Source organism: Pseudorca crassidens, chromosome 19, assembly GCF_039906515.1.
Source record: "Pseudorca crassidens isolate mPseCra1 chromosome 19, mPseCra1.hap1, whole genome shotgun sequence".
Taxonomy (NCBI): Eukaryota; Metazoa; Chordata; class Mammalia; order Artiodactyla; family Delphinidae; genus Pseudorca; species Pseudorca crassidens.
The window spans coordinates 31,136,981-31,160,336 of record NC_090314.1 but is presented as its reverse complement, the minus strand read 5'-3'; the positions used below and the strand labels follow the sequence as shown (position 1 = coordinate 31,160,336).

General features: G+C 34.8%; 1 protein-coding gene across 8 annotated transcripts in view; it reads right to left on the bottom strand.

Annotated features, from left to right (window-relative positions):
- STXBP4 (syntaxin binding protein 4) overlaps window positions 1–23,356 on the bottom strand; it is a 193,437-nt gene that overhangs the window by 75,507 nt on the left and 94,574 nt on the right. For 7 of the 8 annotated variants that reach the window (XR_010937457.1, XM_067715611.1, XM_067715614.1 and 4 more), the window contains 4 exons: window positions 8,793–8,969; window positions 2,250–2,366; window positions 1,717–1,766; window positions 23–156 (listed from right to left, as the gene is read on the bottom strand). Coding sequence is in view for 7 of the 8 variants with exons in the window: in XM_067715611.1 (XP_067571712.1) it covers window positions 23–156; window positions 1,717–1,766; window positions 2,250–2,366; window positions 8,793–8,969 (478 nt within the window). In the remaining variant the exon portion in view is untranslated. The remainder of the gene's footprint in view (window positions 1–22; window positions 157–1,716; window positions 1,767–2,249; window positions 2,367–8,792; window positions 8,970–23,356) is intronic. The other variant, XM_067715616.1, reaches the window with a different exon arrangement.

Genomic DNA, 23,356 nt, shown 5'->3' with positions numbered 1-23,356 from the left:
GAAAAAAATGCAGAAAACTTACAATCCATATCAAGTATGGCTCGGACAGATTTAACAAGTTCCTTAGATTCAAGTGCCAGCGTTGCTGGGATGTTACGTCCACTCCTTCCCAGTGGTGTGAGGGACGTCTGGGAAGCTAACATAGCTCTTCTTTCACTATGGAAGCAATAAAATAAAGCTAAACTTATTACACAATGAATAATATCTATCTTTGCTAAGTCTGAATTCTTCATAGTTATGAAATTGTACAAAAATTTTTGATTTCTGGGAACATTGTATTCTTGTAACCATAATCGAAATAATTCCCACAAAATAATATTTCTGTTTTCAATTCTTTATTATATAATAAATAGGCATATTTAAAAAATTAGGTTTACCTTATACATAAGGAGGAAGGGATAGAAGGATAGCTTCCTCCTAAATCATTTGTTTGGCTTATTTTGTGAGTGCTTGTGTTATGCTAACATGATTTGGCCTTTTATTTAGTTTTGTAAACACTTAAATTAAGCACTTAAACATAAATTTATTAAAGAGACATTTACTACTACTTCTAGTAATATTAAATATAAATTCAATATGTATATTTGCTCCTGAAATTCTCTCTTAAACTCTTCCATTTGCTATCCCTAAATCTAAAAAAGCCTAGAGCATTTATACCACTTTTAAAAAATGCGAAAGTCACCTGAAATGAATGCATTCTGATACAATTAAAATGCAAGGTTTTACTTTTACCATTATGCTGAAACTTTTACTTGAAAAGAGACAATTTTAGACTGATGACAAAGCCATCATTACTTATAATGCATCTTCCTAAGCATGATAGTATTAATTCACAAGGAGAAACTAAAGCATCAATTCTCAAATTCAAATACAGAGCCTTTATTCCGTGTAGAATACCAAGGCCAACATCCATTACAGATGATATAGTATATTAAAAAGACTGAGCCAAATTTTACTAGTGTTTAACTTTCCAAGATGTAGCAAAAAGTTGCTTAATGTTGCTTTTTTTTTTTTTAAAGTTGATGTATAGTTGATTTACAATGTTGTATTACTTTCAGGTGTACAGCAAAGTGATTCAGTTACATATATTAATGTTGCTTTTTAAAGTTACTTTTGTTCTGTGAACCTGCAAGGGCAGGCTCTGGCTTTTAAATAGTCATTTTTAATACCAAAGCTTTTGAATTATTATTCAAGGTCACAATGAAACCTTGGGTGGTGGGAGTTTGGGACATGTCTAACCCATACAAGCGGAATCTGACTGCTGAGTATTTTAACATCATACTGAAAATAATCATCATGGTATTCACATAATTATTTTACATCATAAGCAGCATAGATAACAATAAAAACATCAGATTTCACCAGAAGAAATAAAGTATTACATTAAAATGAGTTTAAAGGTGTACTACCATATGTACTACCATGTACTACGATATTTTTCTAAATTCAAAAATGCTATGTGGAAACTTAAAATATAATGAATCATCTTCATTTATTGAACTGCTGTTTTCACAGAAAAGGGTGGAGTTTTCCTATGTTTCTGCAAGCATATGTTACTAGAAGTAGAACTACATTGCTAGTGGTAGTCTTTATAAAAGGAAAAAAATTGCTTTGACTATCTTAAGACTTTAAGAGATTTTAGTATTTTAGCACAAGTACCAGATGAAGAATGTAATCAGTGGCCATACTCTGCAGAAAGCACTTAAATTTTCTTACCTTAAATTTGACAAAGGAAGAGAATTATCACAAAATACTTCTTGAATAGCCTAGAGACAAACAAGAGAGTGAAGGTGATAATGTAACTTTGATAGCTTTTTAAAATGTTTTCTCTTGCTTAAATAATATTTATAACCCCCTCCACCCATATGATTAAAAAGGTGTTATATAGGGGAAAAAATCAATTACATTAACATACAATTCTACTCAGAATTATAATACACAGAGAAACATTTCTTTATAGGGTAGTTATCAACTAATGTTTACATAGTATCAAAAGTTAAGAAAATGTTCATTAAAACATAGTATATATTTGGGATCATATTACCCTGTCTCAATTATTTCTCTTAATCTGTATGTTAGCTGGTCTTTTCATTATCTAAGCAATTTAAAATCTGACTGTAAGTCACCATTGCTGTTTTGAGCCCAGAGAATGTTTCACTAGCCATCAAACGCCATGACATTTACCTGTATGTCAGTTGTCTATACATTTCTTAAAAATGGACATAAAGTGATGTAACAGGAAAATTTACCTCTACAAAATGAAGAAGCTTTTCAGTGGATGCCTCAAAAGTTTTTCGAGCCATTTCTGATTTTCGCAATTGGCAGTCAAGTACTGTGATTCGCTTTCTTAACTCCTGAACACTTTCCTGGACAGAGATATCAAAAGGAACATATTATACATTTCTTCAATTTTATACTAGTGGCTCCTATTTTCATTTTTTATTAACTAATATCCAACATTACTATATCATTTATTTTCTCTCTTCTTGTACATATCTTCTTGTTTTGCGGGGTACTTAACTAATTGCATATTTTTAAAAGTTAAACTGCACAGGAATGCTGCAAACTTTTTAAGATAAGCTACAAATAACTTTTATTTTAATAAAAGTTATATAATAATACATTTATTATATATAATGTTATATATAATACACTTTAATTAGTTTATATTATATTCTTATATTAAAATACATTTTAATTAGTTTATGGCATTTCTTGACAACATGGTTACCAGAGGCTGACGGAAACCCGTATTAGTGTGGCACAATCCAACATGCTGAAGATATACATAAATATTTTTTTTTTTTTGCGGTACGCAGGCCTCTCACTGTTGTGGCCTCTCCCGTTGCGGAGCACAGGCTCCGGATGCGCAGGCTCAGCGGCCATGGCTCACGGGCCCAGCCGCTCTGCGGCATGTGGGATATTCCTGGACCGGGGCACGAACCCACGTCCCCCGCATCGGCAGGCAGACTCTCAACCACTGCGCCACCAGGGAAGCCCTATACATAAATATATAACATAATATGACCCAATGTAAAGCTGAGCTGATGGGGAAGTAAAAGAATTCCAGGAAAAGTGAAGGAATTTCATGAAGATAAGCAATAGCAATGCTGAATGAACCCACTGAAGTTAGAGTACACTGTAGCACAATTTGATCTCAGGGTATTTGCTGATCCTTGGAGGCCTATAGTTTGGGGTTTCATCAGGCACAAATGGCAAACAGGAGAACTTTAATGGGTGAATTAGGGAGAAACAAAACTTTTGATTTTGCCTCTGGTGAATGGTTAAAAAAGTGTCCCCCGAATAATTGCCAACCACAGTCCCCCAACTCATGCAGGTTCCAGGTCAGAATTTATATTACCTGTGTGGCCTGTACATTCATAAGCTGAAAATTTAGTTTAAATTGGTCCCTGGCTGGTAAAAGCAAACAAAAAATTTCTCTAGTGGGGTTATTTGCTAAACTCAGACATCAAAGAATGCCTACATTTAATGTATCAAAAGAACATGATCTCAGCAAATAAGCTACTATGGATGAAAAGTCAGCTGAAGGAAACAAATTATAGGATCAAACCTATAGAGACAGCAGCTACTGAAGTGATCAGATACAGAATATAAAGTTATGTTTAATATGTTTTAAAAATTAAGAATTTAAAGCATAATAAAGAAACAAGAAACTATCAAAATAGATCCAGGTGACATAAAAAATAGATCTGAAAAGTAAAAATACAGGGAGGGTGGGAGGGAGATGCAGGAGGGAGGGGATATGGGGATATATGTATATGTATAGCTGATTCACTTTGTTATACAGCAGCAACTAACACAACAATGCAAAGCAATTATACTCCAATAAAGATGTCAAAAAAAAAGCAGTAATAATTAGAAACTCAATTTATGCATTTACTATCCAATTAGATACAGATGAAAAGAGAATGGGTGAACTGGAAGGCAGAGGTAAAGAAACTTCTCATAATAGAGCATAAAAATAAAAATGGAAAATATGAAAAGAGAAAAAATAACCGGAAGAAGATCTAGCATACATCCAATCTGAATTACATAAGACAGACTAGAAATAATGAAAGAGGAATAGGTCAGGATAAAAGCTTAGGGTTTTTCAGAAATGGTGAAAGACACTGTTCCTCAGATCAGGAACCTCATTCCATGAATCTCAAGCAATATAAATAAAAATAAGTGAACACATGACTGATCATAGTCAAACTGCTGAACACTAAAGATAAAATCATCTAAAAAGAAACAACAGATAGCAAACAAACGACAGACTGACATCTGATATCACAACCATGGAATAAAAACACTGAAAGAAATTCAGTGCCGATTTAACAATCTAAATGTAGCAAAAATATATTTCAAGAACAAGAGTCAAAAAAGAAGTTTCCAGACAAACAAAAATAGAGTTTATTACCAATAGATACTCACTATTTCTAAAAGATGAACTTCTAAAAGATGTATTTCAGGAAAAAAGAAAGTAATTCTAGCAAGGATGTCAAATGAAAGGAAGAATGTTGAACAAAGAAAATGATAAACATGGAGGTCTATCTAAATGAAGGTTGACTGCACAAAATAAACTGTAATAGTATCTAATTTATGATGTTAAAAGTCAAGAAAGAACTAAAATACTTAGTTAATAGAAATTAAGCAGAAAGGGATGATTGGATTTATGTTTTAAAGTCCTTACAATATTTAGAAGAAGTGGAAAGCCAGTGATTAGTTTTATAATTTAAGTTAAAATAGAATGTTAACATTTCTAATATAATCTTTAAAAATTAGAAACCAAGTGTCTAACTTCTAAACTAGCAGAGTAAACTAAATGAAATGGGAGTAGCGGAACACAGGAGAAGTCTGACCGAATCCAAAAAAGAAAAAAAAAAAAGGGAGGCAAAAAATGACAAACAACTAGAAAATATGGGACAAATAAAATGCACAAAATAAAAGGGTAGAAATGAAGCCAAGTGCATTTGTGAATAAGAATGTAAATGGAAAGACCTTTCCAATTAAAGGTCAAAAATCAGTAAAATGGGGAAAAAAATCCAACTACCAGTTGTTTATCATAGACACAATTAAAATATAAGGACACTGAAAAGTTGAAAGTAAAAGGATGGAAAAAATACATAGGTAGATACCAAAAGAAAGCTGGTATAACTATTTTAATATCAATCAAAAATAAGCATTAAGGGGGAAAGAAGATTGAAGAGTCACAACATTTTCGTAAAAGGATGATAACATAATTCTAAGCTTGTATGCAATTAAAAACATTACTTCAAATATATACAGAAAATTTTAAAAAGTAATCACAAGGGAAATTTTAACCTATTCCCTGACAAAGAAATTAATATGACTAGAGAAGAATTGAACCCCACAATTAATGATCCTGATCTGGTGGACTATATAAAACAACACATCAAATGATTGCAGAATTCTTTTCAAGCTCTCTTTGAATATTTGTAAATATTGGTCAGACAGTAAGCCATGAAGCAACCATCAATGAATTCTGGAGTTATCTATAGACTAGATTCTCTGGCCACATGCAATTAACCTTTCTGTTCCTCAATGATGTTTATGAATCAAGACACAATCATAAATATGTAAATTTCCCCCAAATTATATATTAAATGCATTTTCAGTAAAAATGGCAATCGTATTAATTTCTTTTGATGGAATTTATAATCTGAGTCTAAAATACATATAAAAGATCAAAGGGTTATATAGCCAACACACTTTTAAAGAAAAAGAACTAGACAGGTTGTTCGGATCAAGATTTAGAGTAAAAGAGACTTTTGAATGAGCGGTGCTGGTATAGTTGGCCATTCACTTAGGATAAAAAAGAAAGAATGAAATGAATCCCCACCTTATACAATGACATAAAACCATGACAGAAGGATCAAAGTTTTAAAACTTTTAGAGACAAATATAAAAATATCTTTGGGAATGGAAGGACTTCTGGAAAGACACATGAGAGAAAAGACTGAGAAGTTTGATTACTTGAAAATAACACCTGTTCATTTCACCAGAGGGTGAAAAGGTAAGCTATAAATTCCAGAGAGGATTTTTACAACATAAAATATAAGATAGGTTAGTAACCAGAACATACAAACAATCACTACATGTGAATATAAAAAAGACAAATAACCCAGTGGAAAATGGTTAAAAGATATGAAGAAGCATTTCACATAGAAACACAAATGCCTAATAAGTGCATAAATATTAACTCAACTGACTATCTGGGACAAGGGGCAAAGCCCTGGTTTATTGCATTTGGGGGTGTAAATAACTCCACCATGGCTGATTTCAAGCTAACAACATGATGTGTTGAACATGCAGTTAAGAAGAAATGCACACAGTCAGCTCTCATAAACTAGTACCAGCTGGTCCCAGCACATCAGTAGCTCAAAATCATTAGAGAAATTCAAATTAAACCACAATGAGATACACTTATTACACCTAACAGTTTGATAAAAATTAAAAGTAAAAGAAAGCAAGCATCAGCAAGGATTTGGGGTAAATGGTAATTCTCATTCATTACTGTTGGGAGTAAAATTGGTTCAAACACTTTCAAAAACAATTAGGAATTGCCTAATTGTAATTAGTAAAGTTGATCATACAATCACCATTCAACCTAGCAATTCCACTCCAAGATATGAACCCAAGAGAACTGTTACACATGTGGAGCAGGATATATGTACAAAACTGTTTTCAGCAACATTGTTCATAACAGAAGAAAACTGAAACGATTGGACTGTCCATCAAATACAGAATGGACAAATATACTGTAATATATCCACTCAATGGAGTACAAAAAAGCAATGAAAAGACATGAACTAGCTATAAACTTCAAATAGATGAATCACAAAAACAAAATTTTGAGTGAAAAACCAAGTTGGAACAATAAAAGTAGTATATTTCTATTTACATAAAGTTGACAAACAGGCAAAATTAAACAACATATTGTTAAGGGATATATACATAGGTAGTAAAATTATCAAGAAAATGTTTAACACTAAATCCAGGAAAGTGGTTTGTTTACCTATGAGGGTGAGGGAGGGGGATGCAATTGGAAAGGGATATTGTGGGTCTTCGAAGGTACTGGTAAAGTTTTATTTCTTAAGCTGAAGGTGAAAAAAAAAGTAAATATAGAGATAATATAAGGGAAAACTTGTAAGAAAAATAATATTGTTACAAAAAGAATATGCCTTAAAAATGAATATTGAATCTGAATCCTGTAATATCTTGGTCAGTGTCTCTTCAAGCAATCTCAAACAATTAAAAACAAATTTCCTTCTATTTCTCCACTGGTATTGGGTTTGGAAAATGTTAAGATGCTCATGTATAACATCTCCTCTTTGGGAAAAAAAAAAAAAGATTATCTTCAGAGACAGGTTAATGGTTTAGTTTAGGATTTTGTTAAGAGAAATGGCATGAGACACCATTATGCTAAAAAAGAGAAGAACTGAATTAATTATATTACTACACGACTTAGGACAAAAACGTTTCTCAGCTAGGAGCTGGAAGAAAGAATAGCAAATAACTTATGCTTTTAAAAAAATGAATAAATTCATGTGAACTCCTTGAATGTTATATTATTTAAAAAGTATTTTTAAAGACTTGATTATCCCTCCAAAAGTAAATCAAGTTATTATTAAAAAAAAGTACTTTTAGTGTTTTGAAAATTCCCAAAATATTTTCAGAATCATGTTAAAGTTACTCACATGAAATAAGCACATATCTCTGATTTCAGAATGTAAACACTGGGTCAAGAATAATAAATACAAGTAATATTCCTAAGTATTTCTGCTGTCTCAAGTAATGTTTTCCCCTTGGCCTTGTGGTATTATCAAAGGGTGACAGGAATGTCAACCTTCTTTTGGGATTGGTTTAAATGGACAGATGTGAGAAATATATTAGCGATTCTTAAGAGCTAACCGAAGAAAATTTCAGATTTTCTTCTGTATTTTGCTTTTCTAAAACTGGTTTCATTTCTACTTGGTAAATTTAAAGTATTTAACTCTTTTATGTTTAAATAAATACACACAAATTTTTCAAATTTGTTTTATGTTCTCTTGAAAGATGACTGTATTAGAGAGATATAAACACTATGGTTATAAATGAACTCATGAAGTTATAAAATATCTATTTCAATTTATTTAATTTTCTACCTTACTTCAGTGAAATAAAAATGTCTGTTACAGTTTTTGAAGACCATTCAATGAGTGCAGTATGTCTTAAAAAATCACATAATGAAAAAATTCACATTAAAAAAAGTTCACATTGCCTTCTGCAAAGCATTCAGTATTTCACTATTGAAATTGGAGTCTGCTAAATTCAAACTCAAGTTTCTTTCTATTAATTATCTTGGGCCTTGGGCAAAAAATTCTTTAACTTTCACACTTCCTTGAGTGCTCTAATCAAAGAGCAAACCCCATCCCTAGACTCTCCTCCTCCCATCCCCACAGGACAAATTAGCAAGTTTAGGAAAAAGGAGGAAACCAATGTAATCAATTAAATGTTAAATAGTTCCAGGACTCAGTGCCTGAGCTGTACAATGTTGACCAATGACCTGAATAAATTTGGGCACATACTTTTGCATCCCAAAGCTATCTGGATAAACGGAGGCTCATAACCTTCACATTACCCCCATCATGACACATCATCCTATCACTGAATTATAGAAGACAAACACTGACCTAGTTTAAAAGTGCAGATGAAAAGAAAATGAAAACAGGATACATGACAACGGCAAGGAAACCATGGTAACTAGAAGAGAGAACTGTTTTGCTTACTTTATTTTGGTCAGAATAATCAGCAAGCTGAGCCTTCAGCTCTGTAATCTCGGCCTCTAACAGACGGACCACTTCTTCATAATCCATTTCCATTCCGTGTGCCTGTCTCTGTGCAGCTTCGGCAAGATGAAGCCGACTTCGCAGGGCTCTTGTTTCTTCGACCACAGCTTTGGCTTCCTAAAAATTTCAAAAAATAATGTCATTGAAAAAAAAAACATGTAAAAACAATTCAGTGGTTTAAACAAAATATTTTCCTCCTTCCTGGAAGTTCTAATTCTAAAAGTGAATCAATTATACATATGTTTCTCACATCTCAATTTGAAAATTAATATTCACGTTATTTTATTGTACAGAGTAGCTGCCTGACCTTACTTTTCCTTTCTTGATTTCTTAGAAAACTTTCAGTATGGAATCTCCAACTTCACACATCTAGCATAGAATTTTGAAAATAAGAGAAACAAAGGAGAATTGAAAGTGGAAAATAGAAGATTAAGAATTAGCTGAAAAGATAAAAAGAGTAGGCTTCTACAAAAGTCAAGCAGGTGGTAGGCTCATGTTCTAGGAAGGCTCTTGCAGCTTCATCAGATACTGCTGAGAGATTTATAGTGTTCAGGGCTTCTCCGTGGTCCAAGTGCCAGGAGCCAAAGCTTATTCCTAGACATCAGTCTAACTGCTACTTCTCCATTTTGATTTAAGCCAAAAGGTAGAATTCAGTAGCAAAATATACAGCTATTTCTATGGGATGCAATGTTCACAATACATTTATTAACCACATGTTACATCTTAGGTAATTCATGCGTCTTCTCCCATTTAACATTTAGAACAACACTGAGGGAAAGGCATTATTAAAAACCATTTTATACATAATCAAACAGAGGCTCGGAGAGGTTACATATCCTATCCAAGGACACATACTAGTGCCAGAATTTAAACCCAGGTTTACCTGACTCCAACATTAATGTTCTTTTCACCATTTTATTCCACCGCTAGATGACAAACAAACACAAAAACAAAACAAAACTATATAATAGCTACATTCTCCACCTTAGGAAGAGGATGGTATGGGCAAAACCACTTGCTCTCTCAAAAATGTGTGGTGTTGGGTCAATAACAGTCCCCCAGGACACCAATATAATTTAATATGGCACTTGTTATAATGTAAACCGCTTCTTTTTCTTCACTTGATGCAGAAATCTCTTTTCTCTGCAGTGGAACTTTCTGCTACAATTGCCATGGCTAATATTCAACTGTGGCTATTTTAATTTTCTGGGAGCTATTATAGGATACTTGCTTTAGTTTGAGCCTAAGGGACGGTTAGAAGTATTTTTACTATAGGACATATATATATATATATATATATATATATATATATATATATATATATTTTTTTTTTTTTTTGCCGTACGCGGGCCTCTCACTGTTGTGGCCTCTCCCGTTGCGGAGCACAGCCTCCAGATGCGCAGGCTCTGCGGCCATGGCTCACGGGCCTAGCTGCTCCGCGGCATGTGGGATCTTCCCGGACCGGGGCACGAACCCGTGTCCCCTGCATTGGCAGGCGGACTCTCAACCACTGCGCCACCAGGGAAGCCCTAGGACATATTTTTAAGGGCCAATTTTTCATTCATACATTCAATAACTATTAAGTACTTATTACGTGCCAGTTTCTGTTTCAGGTACTGAGGACAGAGCACCTAACAAAATAGACAAAAAGTCCTCCTTTTGTCCCCCAGAATTTACAATCTATTGAAAGTTTGGGAAGATAGACAGCAAATTAGGGATAATCAATGAAGATCTCATTGAGAAGACATTTAATTAGAGAACTGCAGGAAGGATGGAGCCATGAAAGTTTTCCAAGGAGGAACTTTCTGGGCAGAGAGAACAATTTGTGCAAAGGTCCTGAGACAGGATTGTGCCTTGCATCTTCAGAGAACAGCAAGGAAGCCAGTGTGGCAGAAGTGGACAGTAGTAGGGGACAGGAAGAAGGGAACAGTAGGAAATGAGGGCAAAGTGGTCACAGGTTTGGGCAGGGATGGTGTTGGCGTGGAGTTGCAGATCTCGAGAGGCTTTGGAGGCCACTGAGAGGACTTTAGTTTCACTCAGGGTGAGAGGGGAAGTGACTGGAGAGTTCTGAGCAGAGACGTGGTATGATCTGACTTAAATTTTATGTGGGTTACTTTCACTGCTGTGTTGAGAGCAGACAACTCATCACAGGAGTAGGCAAGGGTGTAACAGGGAGAAGAGGAATGGGATAGGCAAGCTACAGTTACTTTAGCTTGGACAGGGTGACAGTGGTGGAGATGGTGTGAAGTGGTGAGATTCTAAATGTAGTCGGAGGGCTTCCCTGGTGGCACAGTGGTTAAGAATCCTCCTGCCAATGCGGGGGACTTGGGTTTGAGCTCTGGTCCGGGAAAATCCCACATGCCGCGGAACAGCTAAGCCCATGCGCCACAACTACAAGCCTGCGCTCTAGAGCCTGCAAGCCACAACTACTGAGCCCATGTGCCACAACTACTGAAGCCCGCGTGCCTAGAGCCTGTGCTCTGCAACAAGAGAAGCCACCGCAATGAGAAGCCCACGCACCACAACAAAGAGTAGCCCCTGCTCACCTCAACTAAAGAAAACCCGTGCACAGCAATGAAGACCCAATGCAGCCAAAACCACATAAATAAATAAATAAATTTATAAAAATAAAAGAAATAAATGTAGTTTGAAAATAGAGCTAATAGGAGAGTTCTTCATCATTAACAACTTTTACTTAGCACTTACTGCATCCAGGCAATCATGTTATGTGATAAAAAGTACAAAGGGGGTAAAAGACACTTTCCCTTTTTTGGCTCAGCTTAGAACAGAAGGTATGACTTAGATAAGTGGAGGAAGAGAGTAGGACATATTAGACAAACGAACAGTGTGAACAAAGGAAGAGGGAAAATTAGGAATCTGAATGCGGTACATTTGAGAAATGACTAATTTTGAAATAGATCAACTTTGACTGGAGTAGATGCTTCCTCTAGGGGCACAATGGATAAAAAAAGATTGGGGAGAGGGAGGGAAAGGGCTGGGCTCTGGTAGAAATGGCGTGATAGGCAAAGGTGCTTGGATCTGGGGAAGGCTTGAAACCTTCTGAGCAGAATTTGGTATGAGAACACAGTGGTTTAGAAAGCTAGATCTGGCAGCAGCTGCAGGATGGAGACATGGCCAACCAACTGCCTATTGTACCCTTGACTCAAATAACTTTGCTTCCTTATTTTTAAAAGTAAGTGTCTTGTAATAAAAGGTACTTTTAGAAAGAAATATCTAAGGAAATAAAAGAACATTTACCTAACTACCACATCAGTCAGTTCAGCCCAGGTGATCAAGGGTCACCAGTGTCAGCGCAGGATCAACTTCACATTAGACTGTGCATACAGGAGGTAATGGCTTAGTATGTGTTGACAGAGCTCTAGATGTTTTACATGGATCAACTCAGATAATCCACCTAATGCTGTGAGAGGTATGTCTATTATTATCCTCATTTAATAGATAGGAAACTGAAACGTTAGGGAGCTTGCTCAGAATCGCAAACTTAGTAAGTGGCTGAGCTGGGATTTGAACCCAGGCAGTATAGTTACAAAGTTTGAGCTCTTGGCTACCAACTACAGAAAATGTTAAAAAACCAAATCACTTGTAGATGACAATATCATCAGTGTCCAGCCCTGCATGAGCTTTTAGGATGTGGTCATTACAATAAACTCAAACACATTCGAGGCTGCTACACTGTTGCCCATTTTCCATTCACTCAGGCTAGGAAAAAAAATATTGCTACTGAAGAGAAAGGGAGGGACAGAGAATTCTCCATAGCTGCAATAAAGAATAACTAATTTGGTGATTTGTCTCCTTCACACTCGCTTCATGCAGTTTTTATTCCTCTATAAAAACAGCACTTTTATTTTTGTTCAAAGAATACTAGTTAATTAAAAGAAGAATCTGGATGGAATTTATATAGCCATTATAGTGCACTGATGGCAATATGGTGTGAAAGGCAGTTGGGTGGTAAAAGATGCAGAGGTTTTGATGCTGAATAAATTCATGCTATTTCTTTAGTAAATGTATAATTGTCAGGTTGGTAAATGTGACCCCTTAGTAAAGTTCTAGCCCAATTCCCACCGAACGGCTGTTTAAAAGATTAGTGCATTGAAATGACTACTCTTAGAGGAAGCAGTAAAGAGAAGATAGCAGCAGTGTGCCGTATTTAGCAATACAGGATCACATAATCCATTTTTTCTTTTCCTCCTGGGCTGTCTTCTAATAACTGTAAAGCCTCCTATGTCAGTAACAATTGAGCCAGAATTTTCCCAGTACCTTACCATGAGCCTGAAATCCCATCAGGGTAAATGCGGTAGCCAGTTCACTGATTTACTTTGTATTAGGTACACATTAATTCATTTTAGAAAGTTAGGAAATAAGAGAAACTAAGATGTAATAGTAAATAGAAAAATCAACATAAGCATTATGCTTTTTAATACTAAGCAGTACAAACAAATGCACTAGAAGGGAATCATGAATTATGAAGGCAGATCTCTGACTTAACTTTCTTTCAGTGACACTGAGGAAATGCCTTCAACTCACACTGTCTTATTGTAAAATCAGGATTTTCCACCTCACAATTTCACAATGAACCTTCAGGGAAGATCAGACCACATTCTTCTTTGAAAATATAGTTCAAACAAATGAAAATCTTTGTAGGCTACAAATACTTTGAAGTTAGCTATGTGATTGTGTTGAAACAAAGGGCAGTATAAACTCAAAGGGGAGCATAAGCTCAAACAAAAGACAATATATTATCTGTTTTTCCACATATAGCACTTTTTCCCCCTTAAGGCATTAACATGATATTGAATTAAAAATATGGGCGTTTGATGAGATATACCTCAGAATCTTAGATATGTGATTTTTTTCATTTTCTGGCTCTGTAATTCTCCAAGGCTCTGTTCATTTGTACAACGGTAAATAACAACACCTACTTTATAAGATCAAAACAACTGTCACAATAGGGTTAAAGAAACCACTACAGTTCTTGGTACAGTTTTTTTCCTGTTCATCTTTACTGCTTTTGAAATATATTCATAATCACCAATGTGATTAGAGGGCTAGACTACATCAAATGATTGAAGGCTTTCTTGAGGCACTGAAATAGTTGTTCGGAAATATAATGTGCACATGTCTTTTTTAATGTTAGCAACAATTATGTAAAACCTTTCCTCCTCTAGTTGTGAGTTTTTAACGGCTCCCTAAAGTAGAAGGAAAAAGCACTAACTGCAGTTGCTCATTTGTAATTAGGTAGTACATCCACATCACTAAACTTAGAAGTTCTGTAATTTTTAAGCTAATCAGTAAATCTTTCAAAATGTCAATGGTTGACAGGAGAAAAAGGAGACTGCAAAGAGATATATGTTTTAGTGTAATGTAACTTATGCTACCAAGCCCAAAAGAATACTTCTCTTATCAGCTTCCTACATCCACTCTTTGGAAAACCCTTCTTGGTCTTGGTCCCATTACAGCTTGTGAAAAAGATTAAGGGTTACTGCAGGAAGAGGGCTGTTGAAGGAAAGCGTTTAAAAGCAAGTTATATCTAGTTTCCTTAACTTATGTGTCAAATTTATTAAAATATGTTTCATATTCCTCTCAATGGATGATCACAAAGTAATTTGCTAGATGTTCACAAAATGAACCTACAACTCATCCCTTAACCACGATGCACTTGGAGGAGAAAATGAATTCACAGAACTTTATATACGTCTCTGATATGTGCTCTCTCCTTTCCCTTTCTTTATGCCTTCTCCGTGCATACATCCATCCCACTACTCCACCTCCATACCTAACCAGTTATTAAGCACCTGTGAATTCTTCATGGATGATGTATTTGTACCATTCCTTAATATCCATTCTCACCATCATGTTACTGTTCATGTCTTTAACACCTCGCACTTAGGTACTATGAAAATCACATAAGTAATCACTCTGCCTACTGTGTTCTTCACTATAATGTATTCTGCCTACTTCTGAAGGATCGGTTTTCCTGAAATACTGCTTAGGTAACAAACCTAAGGTAACTAGAGAAAATGTTGCTTAGGTAAGTACATGGTACATGATAAATACATCCTCAACCTCCATACTTCAAGGTTCTCCACTATTTGTTCCAAATCAACCTTTCCAGTTTTAGCACATTTGACTCTCTTACAGGACTACCCTATCCAAGTACATTCACTTACCAAATTTCCCAGACTAAACTCTCCCACCTCCAAGATGCTTTTGAGCACATTATTCCTTCCACTAGGTGAATGCACTTTTCCTCTTTTTTCTTCATCCAGTTCTCATCTATCCTTCAAAATCTACTTCAGATTTTACCTCCTCAAATCTTTCCAAACCACGTAAGCTTACAATGATTTCCCCTCTTTTTATTCTTAATAATATCTGTTGTCTTTAATTAATCACATACTACTTAATATCTCCTATGGCTATGTTGAACTGTCATTAAAATAGTATTTTACTCCCCAACTTTCTAATGTCAAAAGGTCTTGACTGCCCAAACTAGAACACAAGCTGTCTGAGAGTAAAACCCTATCTGATATTAACAGGTGCTCCATTCAGCATAAATATGAGATATAACTGAGTGGACAAACAGTGAAAATGACTATTTTGTTTTTCATATATAATAATTGCCTTAGAGAACTTTATTAGGTAAGAAGTTTTCACAGGAAGGTTTCAATTTTATGGGAATATTTGAGAAATGTATTTCATTTAAATAATTACAGTAAGAACCATAAGCCATGCTATGAAAAATACCACATAATGAAAAGCAAATCATTTCATTACACTCTCTTTATATATAAACAAAATCCTTTTATAGTATTTATCAAGTAAATGAGATTACATCTAAACCATGTGGAATGAAGACTACCAAGGTCGAAAAAGGACAGATAGCTACACTTTATTTGTGTTTGACAATTTTATTTCTTGCTTTTTCATGAAATAAATTTAAAAATTTAAAGATTTAAAAATTATGCATGCTAGTTTATATTTCTCTAAAATTTACAATTTTCCACCATAAGTTTATATAATAAATACATGCTCCCAAGGACTATATAATCTTGAAAGTCCATTCCAATCCCACCCATATCCCTGATTCTGTGATTTGTGTGGTGACACTCCTTTGTAAAGTAAAAATGATAGATATGTGTCAATCCAAGAAACAAAGATTTTCTTTACTTTGTATGAAAAAGCAAAATCCTAACTTTGCAAAGGAAGACTTGGTTAAGCTTTCTGGAGGAAAAGCAGGTCAATCAAATTATAATTATCTCTAATTAACCCTCCCAAGAGCTGTCAACTTCTTTACCTGCAGCTGCCTCATCCTCCAAAAGGTGCAAAATTGAATTCTGCCTCTGAACATCAAAGAAAATCAAAGAAACAATGTTCAATCTCTGTTTATAAACAGAAATCCCTAATCAAAGACAGACACACAAGTACATCTATCTAATAAATTTTACCATGTGAACTTTGTTCAAAATATAAATTAGTTAAAACTCTGTTTTGACAATACATTTAACCCTGAACACATATTTTCCGGTTTAGTGATGGTTGACATAAAAGAAAAAACTATTTTCCTACTTCTCCAGTTCTGGTTACAAATGTACCAAAAGAGAACATTTACAGTATTAGAAATTCCTTTCATAATCAGAATTTATATCTTGTTCATTGAAACCTAGTACCGCTCAAAGGCTACTTTTGTAGCTATCAAATATTTAGAATTCATCTGAAGTTTGGAGTTTAAAAACAGAAATTTAGTCCTTCCAAATTAACTTTTAGAGAATTCAGTTAGAAAAAAAATTTTATCAAATTTTGTTTGTTTTGATGGCACTTGACCAAGAGTTCCAAATTTGAATCTAGATATAATAAGATCTAAATAATAAATAAGATTCTTAAATTGATTTGGAAGAAAAAAAATCAGTGAGAACTGGTAAGCAAATTCTGAAAAACAACAATAAGAAGGAAAAAAAGAAAGAAAGAAAGAAAACAAATAACGTGGGACATGGCCCAAGAATTTAAGGCATATATAAACTACAAAAGTTGGTGCTAGCCAAAGAAAAGTTAGATAAAACATTCATTCGCCCAATATTTATTAACAAAGCAACTGGAAAGATTAGATAGCCCAAACAGACCCCTAGATTATATGAGAATTTAATTTATGGTAATGGAGATACCACATAACAATGAGTGGTTGTGACAACAAACTATTTGGAAAAAAAGTGTAAAGTGTAGACACTCATCTCATACCATATACCAAACAGAGTAATTTCTTAGGTGGGCTAAACAAAAACAGAGATGGGAGGAAAACCAGGTAAATATGTATCTGAAATTGCTAGAAATGAAATTTTTTAAAGTTAAAAAAAAGGGGGGAGAAATCACAAAGAAAAAGATAGATTTGACAATACAAAAACACCTGTGTTTAAAAACTTTTAAAAAATTAGAAAGACAATTTGTATATAGGCGAAAATATTTGCAACAGATTTGGTAGATATAGGGTCAATAACTACAATGTAAAGAGATCTTATAAAATCATGTGGGGAAAGTGGGAAAACAGTTATTGATTAAGAATAGAAGTGAAGAAGAAAAAGCAAGAGTGGGAAGGGGATACAAATGACATAAGGGGCATATATGGTCAGGAGTGGCAGAATGTCATGAGCAATCATATCAGGAAATCAGCTGCCTTGAATATGAAGAATTGTGATGGAAGTCACAATTTTATTTGAAACCCATGGTCATAGACAATCTTTGCTATCTAATGCAGATGACAATGAATCAAAGTACGTACAATATTTTCAAATAGGGTGATTTATTTATGTAAGGTTAGGTAGGACTAGAGAAGTCTTGTTTTTAGTTCTAAAGTAGTTTGTGAATAAATCATTTAACACAACGTCATGAGTCACACAGCAAAGTAAGAGTACTGAAAGTGTTTCTCACAGGTTAAACTGCCAAGACAGGAGTTTTATAGTATCAACTGCCTTATCACTACTTCCTCCTTGGGTAAAATTTACTAGTTTGTCAGCCAAGTTAATATATATTGCTCTTACATTAAGAAACATAAAATGTTTGGCATCTGCATAGATGTTTAAAATATACCCTGGAAAGGTGCTCTCTTAGCAACTGACTTATGGAATTTTACAGATTTATATTTGCTTCTTTTGGGTTAAATAAGGAAAATTATAGGGAGTAATGCCTACTTTGGTATACAATCACGTCTCTGACAACTCACCACCGATAGGGCACCTATTCTGAAGTGCTTTCTAGGAAGTGATGGTTTTCCTCTATTTTTCGTTTTTCTTACTAGATTGAGAGCTCCTTGTAAAAAGTATATCTAGCTTTCACAGTGCATTCACACAAAACAAGCATTAAATAAAAGAAGCTGAAACATCTCCCTTGCCAAGTTGCCCTTATAAGTTACCGCAGGCATGTGTGAAACAACTGATGAAAGAATGCTGAATGTGGTCCCTGAACAGCCAGAAAATAAGTGGCTCACAGTATGGAAACCAGAACCCTAACATCAGTTCTAACTAAGACGACTGATATAGAATATACTGTAATCAAATTGAACTGAAAGGTTTCTATGAAGAATAAGATCACTTTCCTCCCAAACTTCTCTAACATTGAAAATTCTGTGAGTCTAGTTAATCTAACACAATTAAAACAGTTCTATAGTATCAATAGGGTAATAAAATTTCTCTCAGAATTCTTAAAATAGTAAGAACTTTTCTACATTAAAAAGAAACAACTATTTGGAAATGGGTATCTGAAATAGACATCTTTGTTTGCCAAAGGTAGTTTAGAATGCTACATTCACCTCCAGTGAATCACTAGATAATGGCTGCTGTCTGCAAATAGGAATGACAACTGGGCTGTCTTCGTGTTCCTTTTCCAAGCAAGCTGTCTTTAACTAAGGCAGTTACTTGGGCAAAATTTAACATTGGAGAATACACGGGTCATTTCTTTGATTCTCATAAAGGGAATTAAAGTTGAAAAATAAATCCAACCAAGTTTGTTTAACAAGTTTCTCCACTCAGATTGCTATCATTGTAGGAGCTTTATAATCTTTTTTCTCAAAGAGGGTGCTTTTTTGTTTGTTTTATTTGCTTTTTAAAAATCATTTTAAGATCATTGTAGACTACACATGGTTGTAAGAAATAATACAGAGAGGTTTCCTGTACTCTTCACTCAGTCTCCTCCAATGGTTATATCTTTCGTTAGTATAGTAGAATATCACAACCAGGAAATTTCATTGATATGATCCACCAACCTTAATCAGGTTTCACCAGTTTTATAAGCACTCAGCAATAAAAAGGAACAACATAAATACACAAAACAACCTGGATGGATTCCAGGGGAAGGATGTTGAATGAAAAAAGCCAATCCCCAAAAGTGACATATTGTATGATAACACTTATATAACATGCTTGGAAAGACAAAATTATAGATACAGAGAACAGATTAGTGGTTGCTAGATGTTAAGAGATGGGGCATGGAAGGAGGTGGCTGAGACTATAACGGAGTAGCAGGAGGGATCCTTGCTAAAAGAGAGTTTTTAATAGAAAATACAGGTTGACATTCTGAGGTTACAAGTGACCATCTGAAATGGGAACACAGGAATATTTTACTACAGTCCCCTTTCAGAACACAAAAAAACCTGACAAATACATGTATTTTTCTTTTTTTTTTCCTCTAGAGATGAGATTGGCATCTTGGAATATCTACTAGTTCCATACAGAGCTATTGTAAAAAGTTCAGATCACTAAAGAAGAATAAAAGGGGTGTAAGAACTCATATCAATTCTAAAAATTAGAGGCTTTACTGTTTCTTTAATAAATGCACAAAATTAACAAATCTCTTCAAGTGTGAAAATGTGAATATTCTTTAGTAATCACATATTATTCTTCCTTTTAGAGATATATTTAATCTGTTCTTAAAGTTTCCGTTGTTGCTTAATCCATAAACCAAAATAGTGCACATGCCAGCTGTTCCAGCTGTATCTAAGTTCATGCTCAACTGTCCACAGAGAATCCTGTGCTGATCTGACCTCGTTTCAGCCTCGGGACTTCACGCCCTCCTAAGGCGTTCAACCCAACCTTTACACAGGTGAGGCCAACTACAACTGGGCTTATCTGAACTTGGAGAAATTTCCCGTGTTTCTTTAGGGCAGAGACTGGTTTAGACAAGCTAAATATTTTGGGTTTGGACTGTTCACCAATTCATTGCTGCCTTAGGTCATAACACTGTGCTGAAAGAAACTTTAAAAACAACTTGTATGAGAGTAGGCTTTAGAAAGCTGTTGATCAAAGGAAGTTGCTAGAAAAATGGCCCATGCCTGTTAAAAGTTGTTAGAACTTGAAGAAAAAATAACAAGCAGTATATATAATTTCATGGGAAACTGTGCTCATGATTTTAAACAGTTAGTTTGGATTATTCTGTAAGGCATGAAAACTCATCAAAAATACTTAGATTTTAGAGAATAGTACCACCAATTCTTTACAAAACAGTGAGTAAAGTATTATGGTCACAACCAGGCCATCCCTGGTTGAAAAAAATACAAATGTACCTGATCCTTCTAGTGGAAAAGGATCCCTTCACAGCTTGTTCTTTCATTCTTTTAATTTCTTCCTTCCCTTGCTCTCCCTTCCTTTTCCCCATTCTTCCTGTCTCCCTCTCTTTAGTTCTTCATTGCTTTCTTTTTGGGTCATTACACTAAATAAAGGTAAATTAATTTCCATAATTTAAAATAGGTATTGTACCTTCGAAAGGAGAGATTATTCTGCTTTTAGGATCAGGTCTCACAATAATTAAATTAAAAGTTTTAAATGAACAAAGGATATCAAATTGTGCTCTCTTCTCCTTTGGAAGCAACTGGAAACAGCACTGTAAAATAAATTGAAAGTCAATCTAATGATGTTTTAATAATTAGGTTACCTATGTATTTAAAAGATTTATATGGCATAATTATTAGTACTGTACTGATTTCATATCAAGATCTTCAAAAGGATACTAAAAAAGGGGAAAGAAATTTTGCCAAATTTCATACGACTCAAATGACTGGTTTTTAAAAGTTTTTAAGAGAAGAGTTAATCACAATTACTTTGTAATTTTTATTTTTTTTTACATCTTTATTGGAGTATAATGGCTTTACAACGTTATGTTAGTTTCTTCTATACAAAAAAGTGAATCAGTTATGTGTATACATATATCCCCATATCCCCTCCCTCTTGAACCTCCCTCCTACCCTCCCTATCCCACCTCTCTAGGTCGTCACAAAGCATCGAGTTGATCTCCCTGTGCTATGCAGCAGCTTCCTACTAGCCATACATTTTACACTTGGTAGTGTATATATGTCAGTGCTGCTCTCTCACTTCGTCCCAGCTTCCTCCCTACCCTCGTGCCCTCAAGTCCATTCTCTACATCTGTGTCTTTATTCCTGCCCTGCCACTAGGTTCACCAGTACCGTTTTTTTAGATTCCATATATATGTGCTAGCATACAGCATTTGTTTTTCTCTTTCCGGCTTCACTCTGTATGATAGACTCTAGGTCCATCCACCTCATTACATGTATTTGTAATTTTTAAAGACTTGCTAATTACGAAAAAAGAAATTAATCCTTGGAAAAATGGAGAAGTATTTTCACTAAAGCATAGAAACTCTTTCATTAACAATAAGTCTGAAATCCCCTTAAACCGAATAATAACATTCTACATGAATAAGAGAAGATGAATGGTATGCAAGGTCCATATACTAAAAAAATGGACAGTTTTGGGTTCATTTTGGGTGGCATATTTTTATTGCAAGTGTGTGTTTCTGAAATGAGTAGTTGTGCTAGTATGTATGCACATGTTTGTATACACATATATATTTTAAAAATTATTTTTGCTAAAACTGGAGAATATGCATTAATCTATACTATGAATTAAAACATCTTTACTCTCAATCTCATTTCTCTTGCTTTGTTAATTGCATTATTATAGACTCTCAATCACCAAATTACAAAGCCTCGACCACTTTTTCTGATTATTACTGAACATGCTATCCCTGTTAAGTCTGGTTGACTTTACCCTCATGGCATCTTTCACACTGACCGCCCTGGTATACTTGGTATAATTCCATTGCCACTACCCAGTTAAATCCTGCATTGCCTGTTATCTGGACTTCTCAAATTTTAAGGTGCATTCATATCACCCAAGGACTTGTTAAATGCAGATTCTATTTCAGTAGGTCTTGGGGTTAAGACCCGAGACCCTGCATTTCTAAGTTCCAGGTGTTGCTGACACTGCTGGTCCTCAACCGCTCTTTGAGTAGCAAGGATGCAGAGTTCTAGACCTGCCCTGTCTAATATGGTAGCCACTAGCTACACGTGGCTATTGAGCACTTGAAATATAGCTAAGTAGGCTGAAGAACTGAATTTTTAATTTAATTTTCTTCAGTTTGCATTTAAATCTAAAAGTTTTTTGTTTTGGTAGAATTGTATTTCACTTTTATCACTGCATCATTTAGGATATTAGTGTTGAACTGTAGTGTTTGTGTCAGGCATGTGAGTCATTTGAGTTGTATACATAAACACATAACTGATCTGGTTACTGTTAATGAATGAATTAATTTCAAAAACTTTTTACACAACAGTGTGCTTATCTGAATATTTTATACAGACAGCATGAGTTACAGTAATACTTGTGTAAATCATGATTGGTAATTAAATTGAAATACTTATTTTTATTAGAATATAGTTAAATTATTTTTGTATTTAAAAAAGTAGGTGAAGGACAAAAACATAACAAGTATAAAATATATAAGAAAGCAATCAGGAATACCAAAAAACTTATCCACAGACAGTGAGAGCTGGAGCATTAGTGGGGTGATGGTGCAGGGACGTCAGAGGGGCTGGAGAACTAGTAGGGGAGTGGGGGGAAGAGTGGTAAGAAACGAGGTCATTGAGGTTAGAGGGGTGTAGGGATGGGGGATAGGACTGGCTTTTATTTTGAGTGAGATGGAAAGTTCTGGAGAGCTCTAACAAGTTTTAAAAGGCTATTTCTGGCTGCTGTGTTCAGATCAGACTGTATGGGGGTGGGGCAAGGGTAAAAGCTGGGTGATCTGGTAGGAAGCTATAATTACAACACAGGCAGAAGATGATGATAGCTTAGACCAGTGATGGAAGTGATAAAAAGTGGCAGAATTCTCCAATTTTTAAAAAGTAGGGCCAACAAGTTAGATGTAGAGTGTGAAGGAAAGACAGGGGTCAGATTATAGGTGGAACAAGTTGATCTTTCTTCTCCTCTTGTCAAGTATCTTCACTGGCAATCCACTGCCTCAAATCTTAGATTGGTATTCAAGTGCCTATATGCTTTGGCCCCAACACAACACCTCCCCACAGCCCCCAAATGTTATTTCCTAATGCTTTCATCTTTCCATGTTTCCCTTATGTTCCTAGGCCTTTAATAATGATAAGATAAAAGAATACAAATCAAAACTATTATTTTTTAGGAACTTACTATATTACT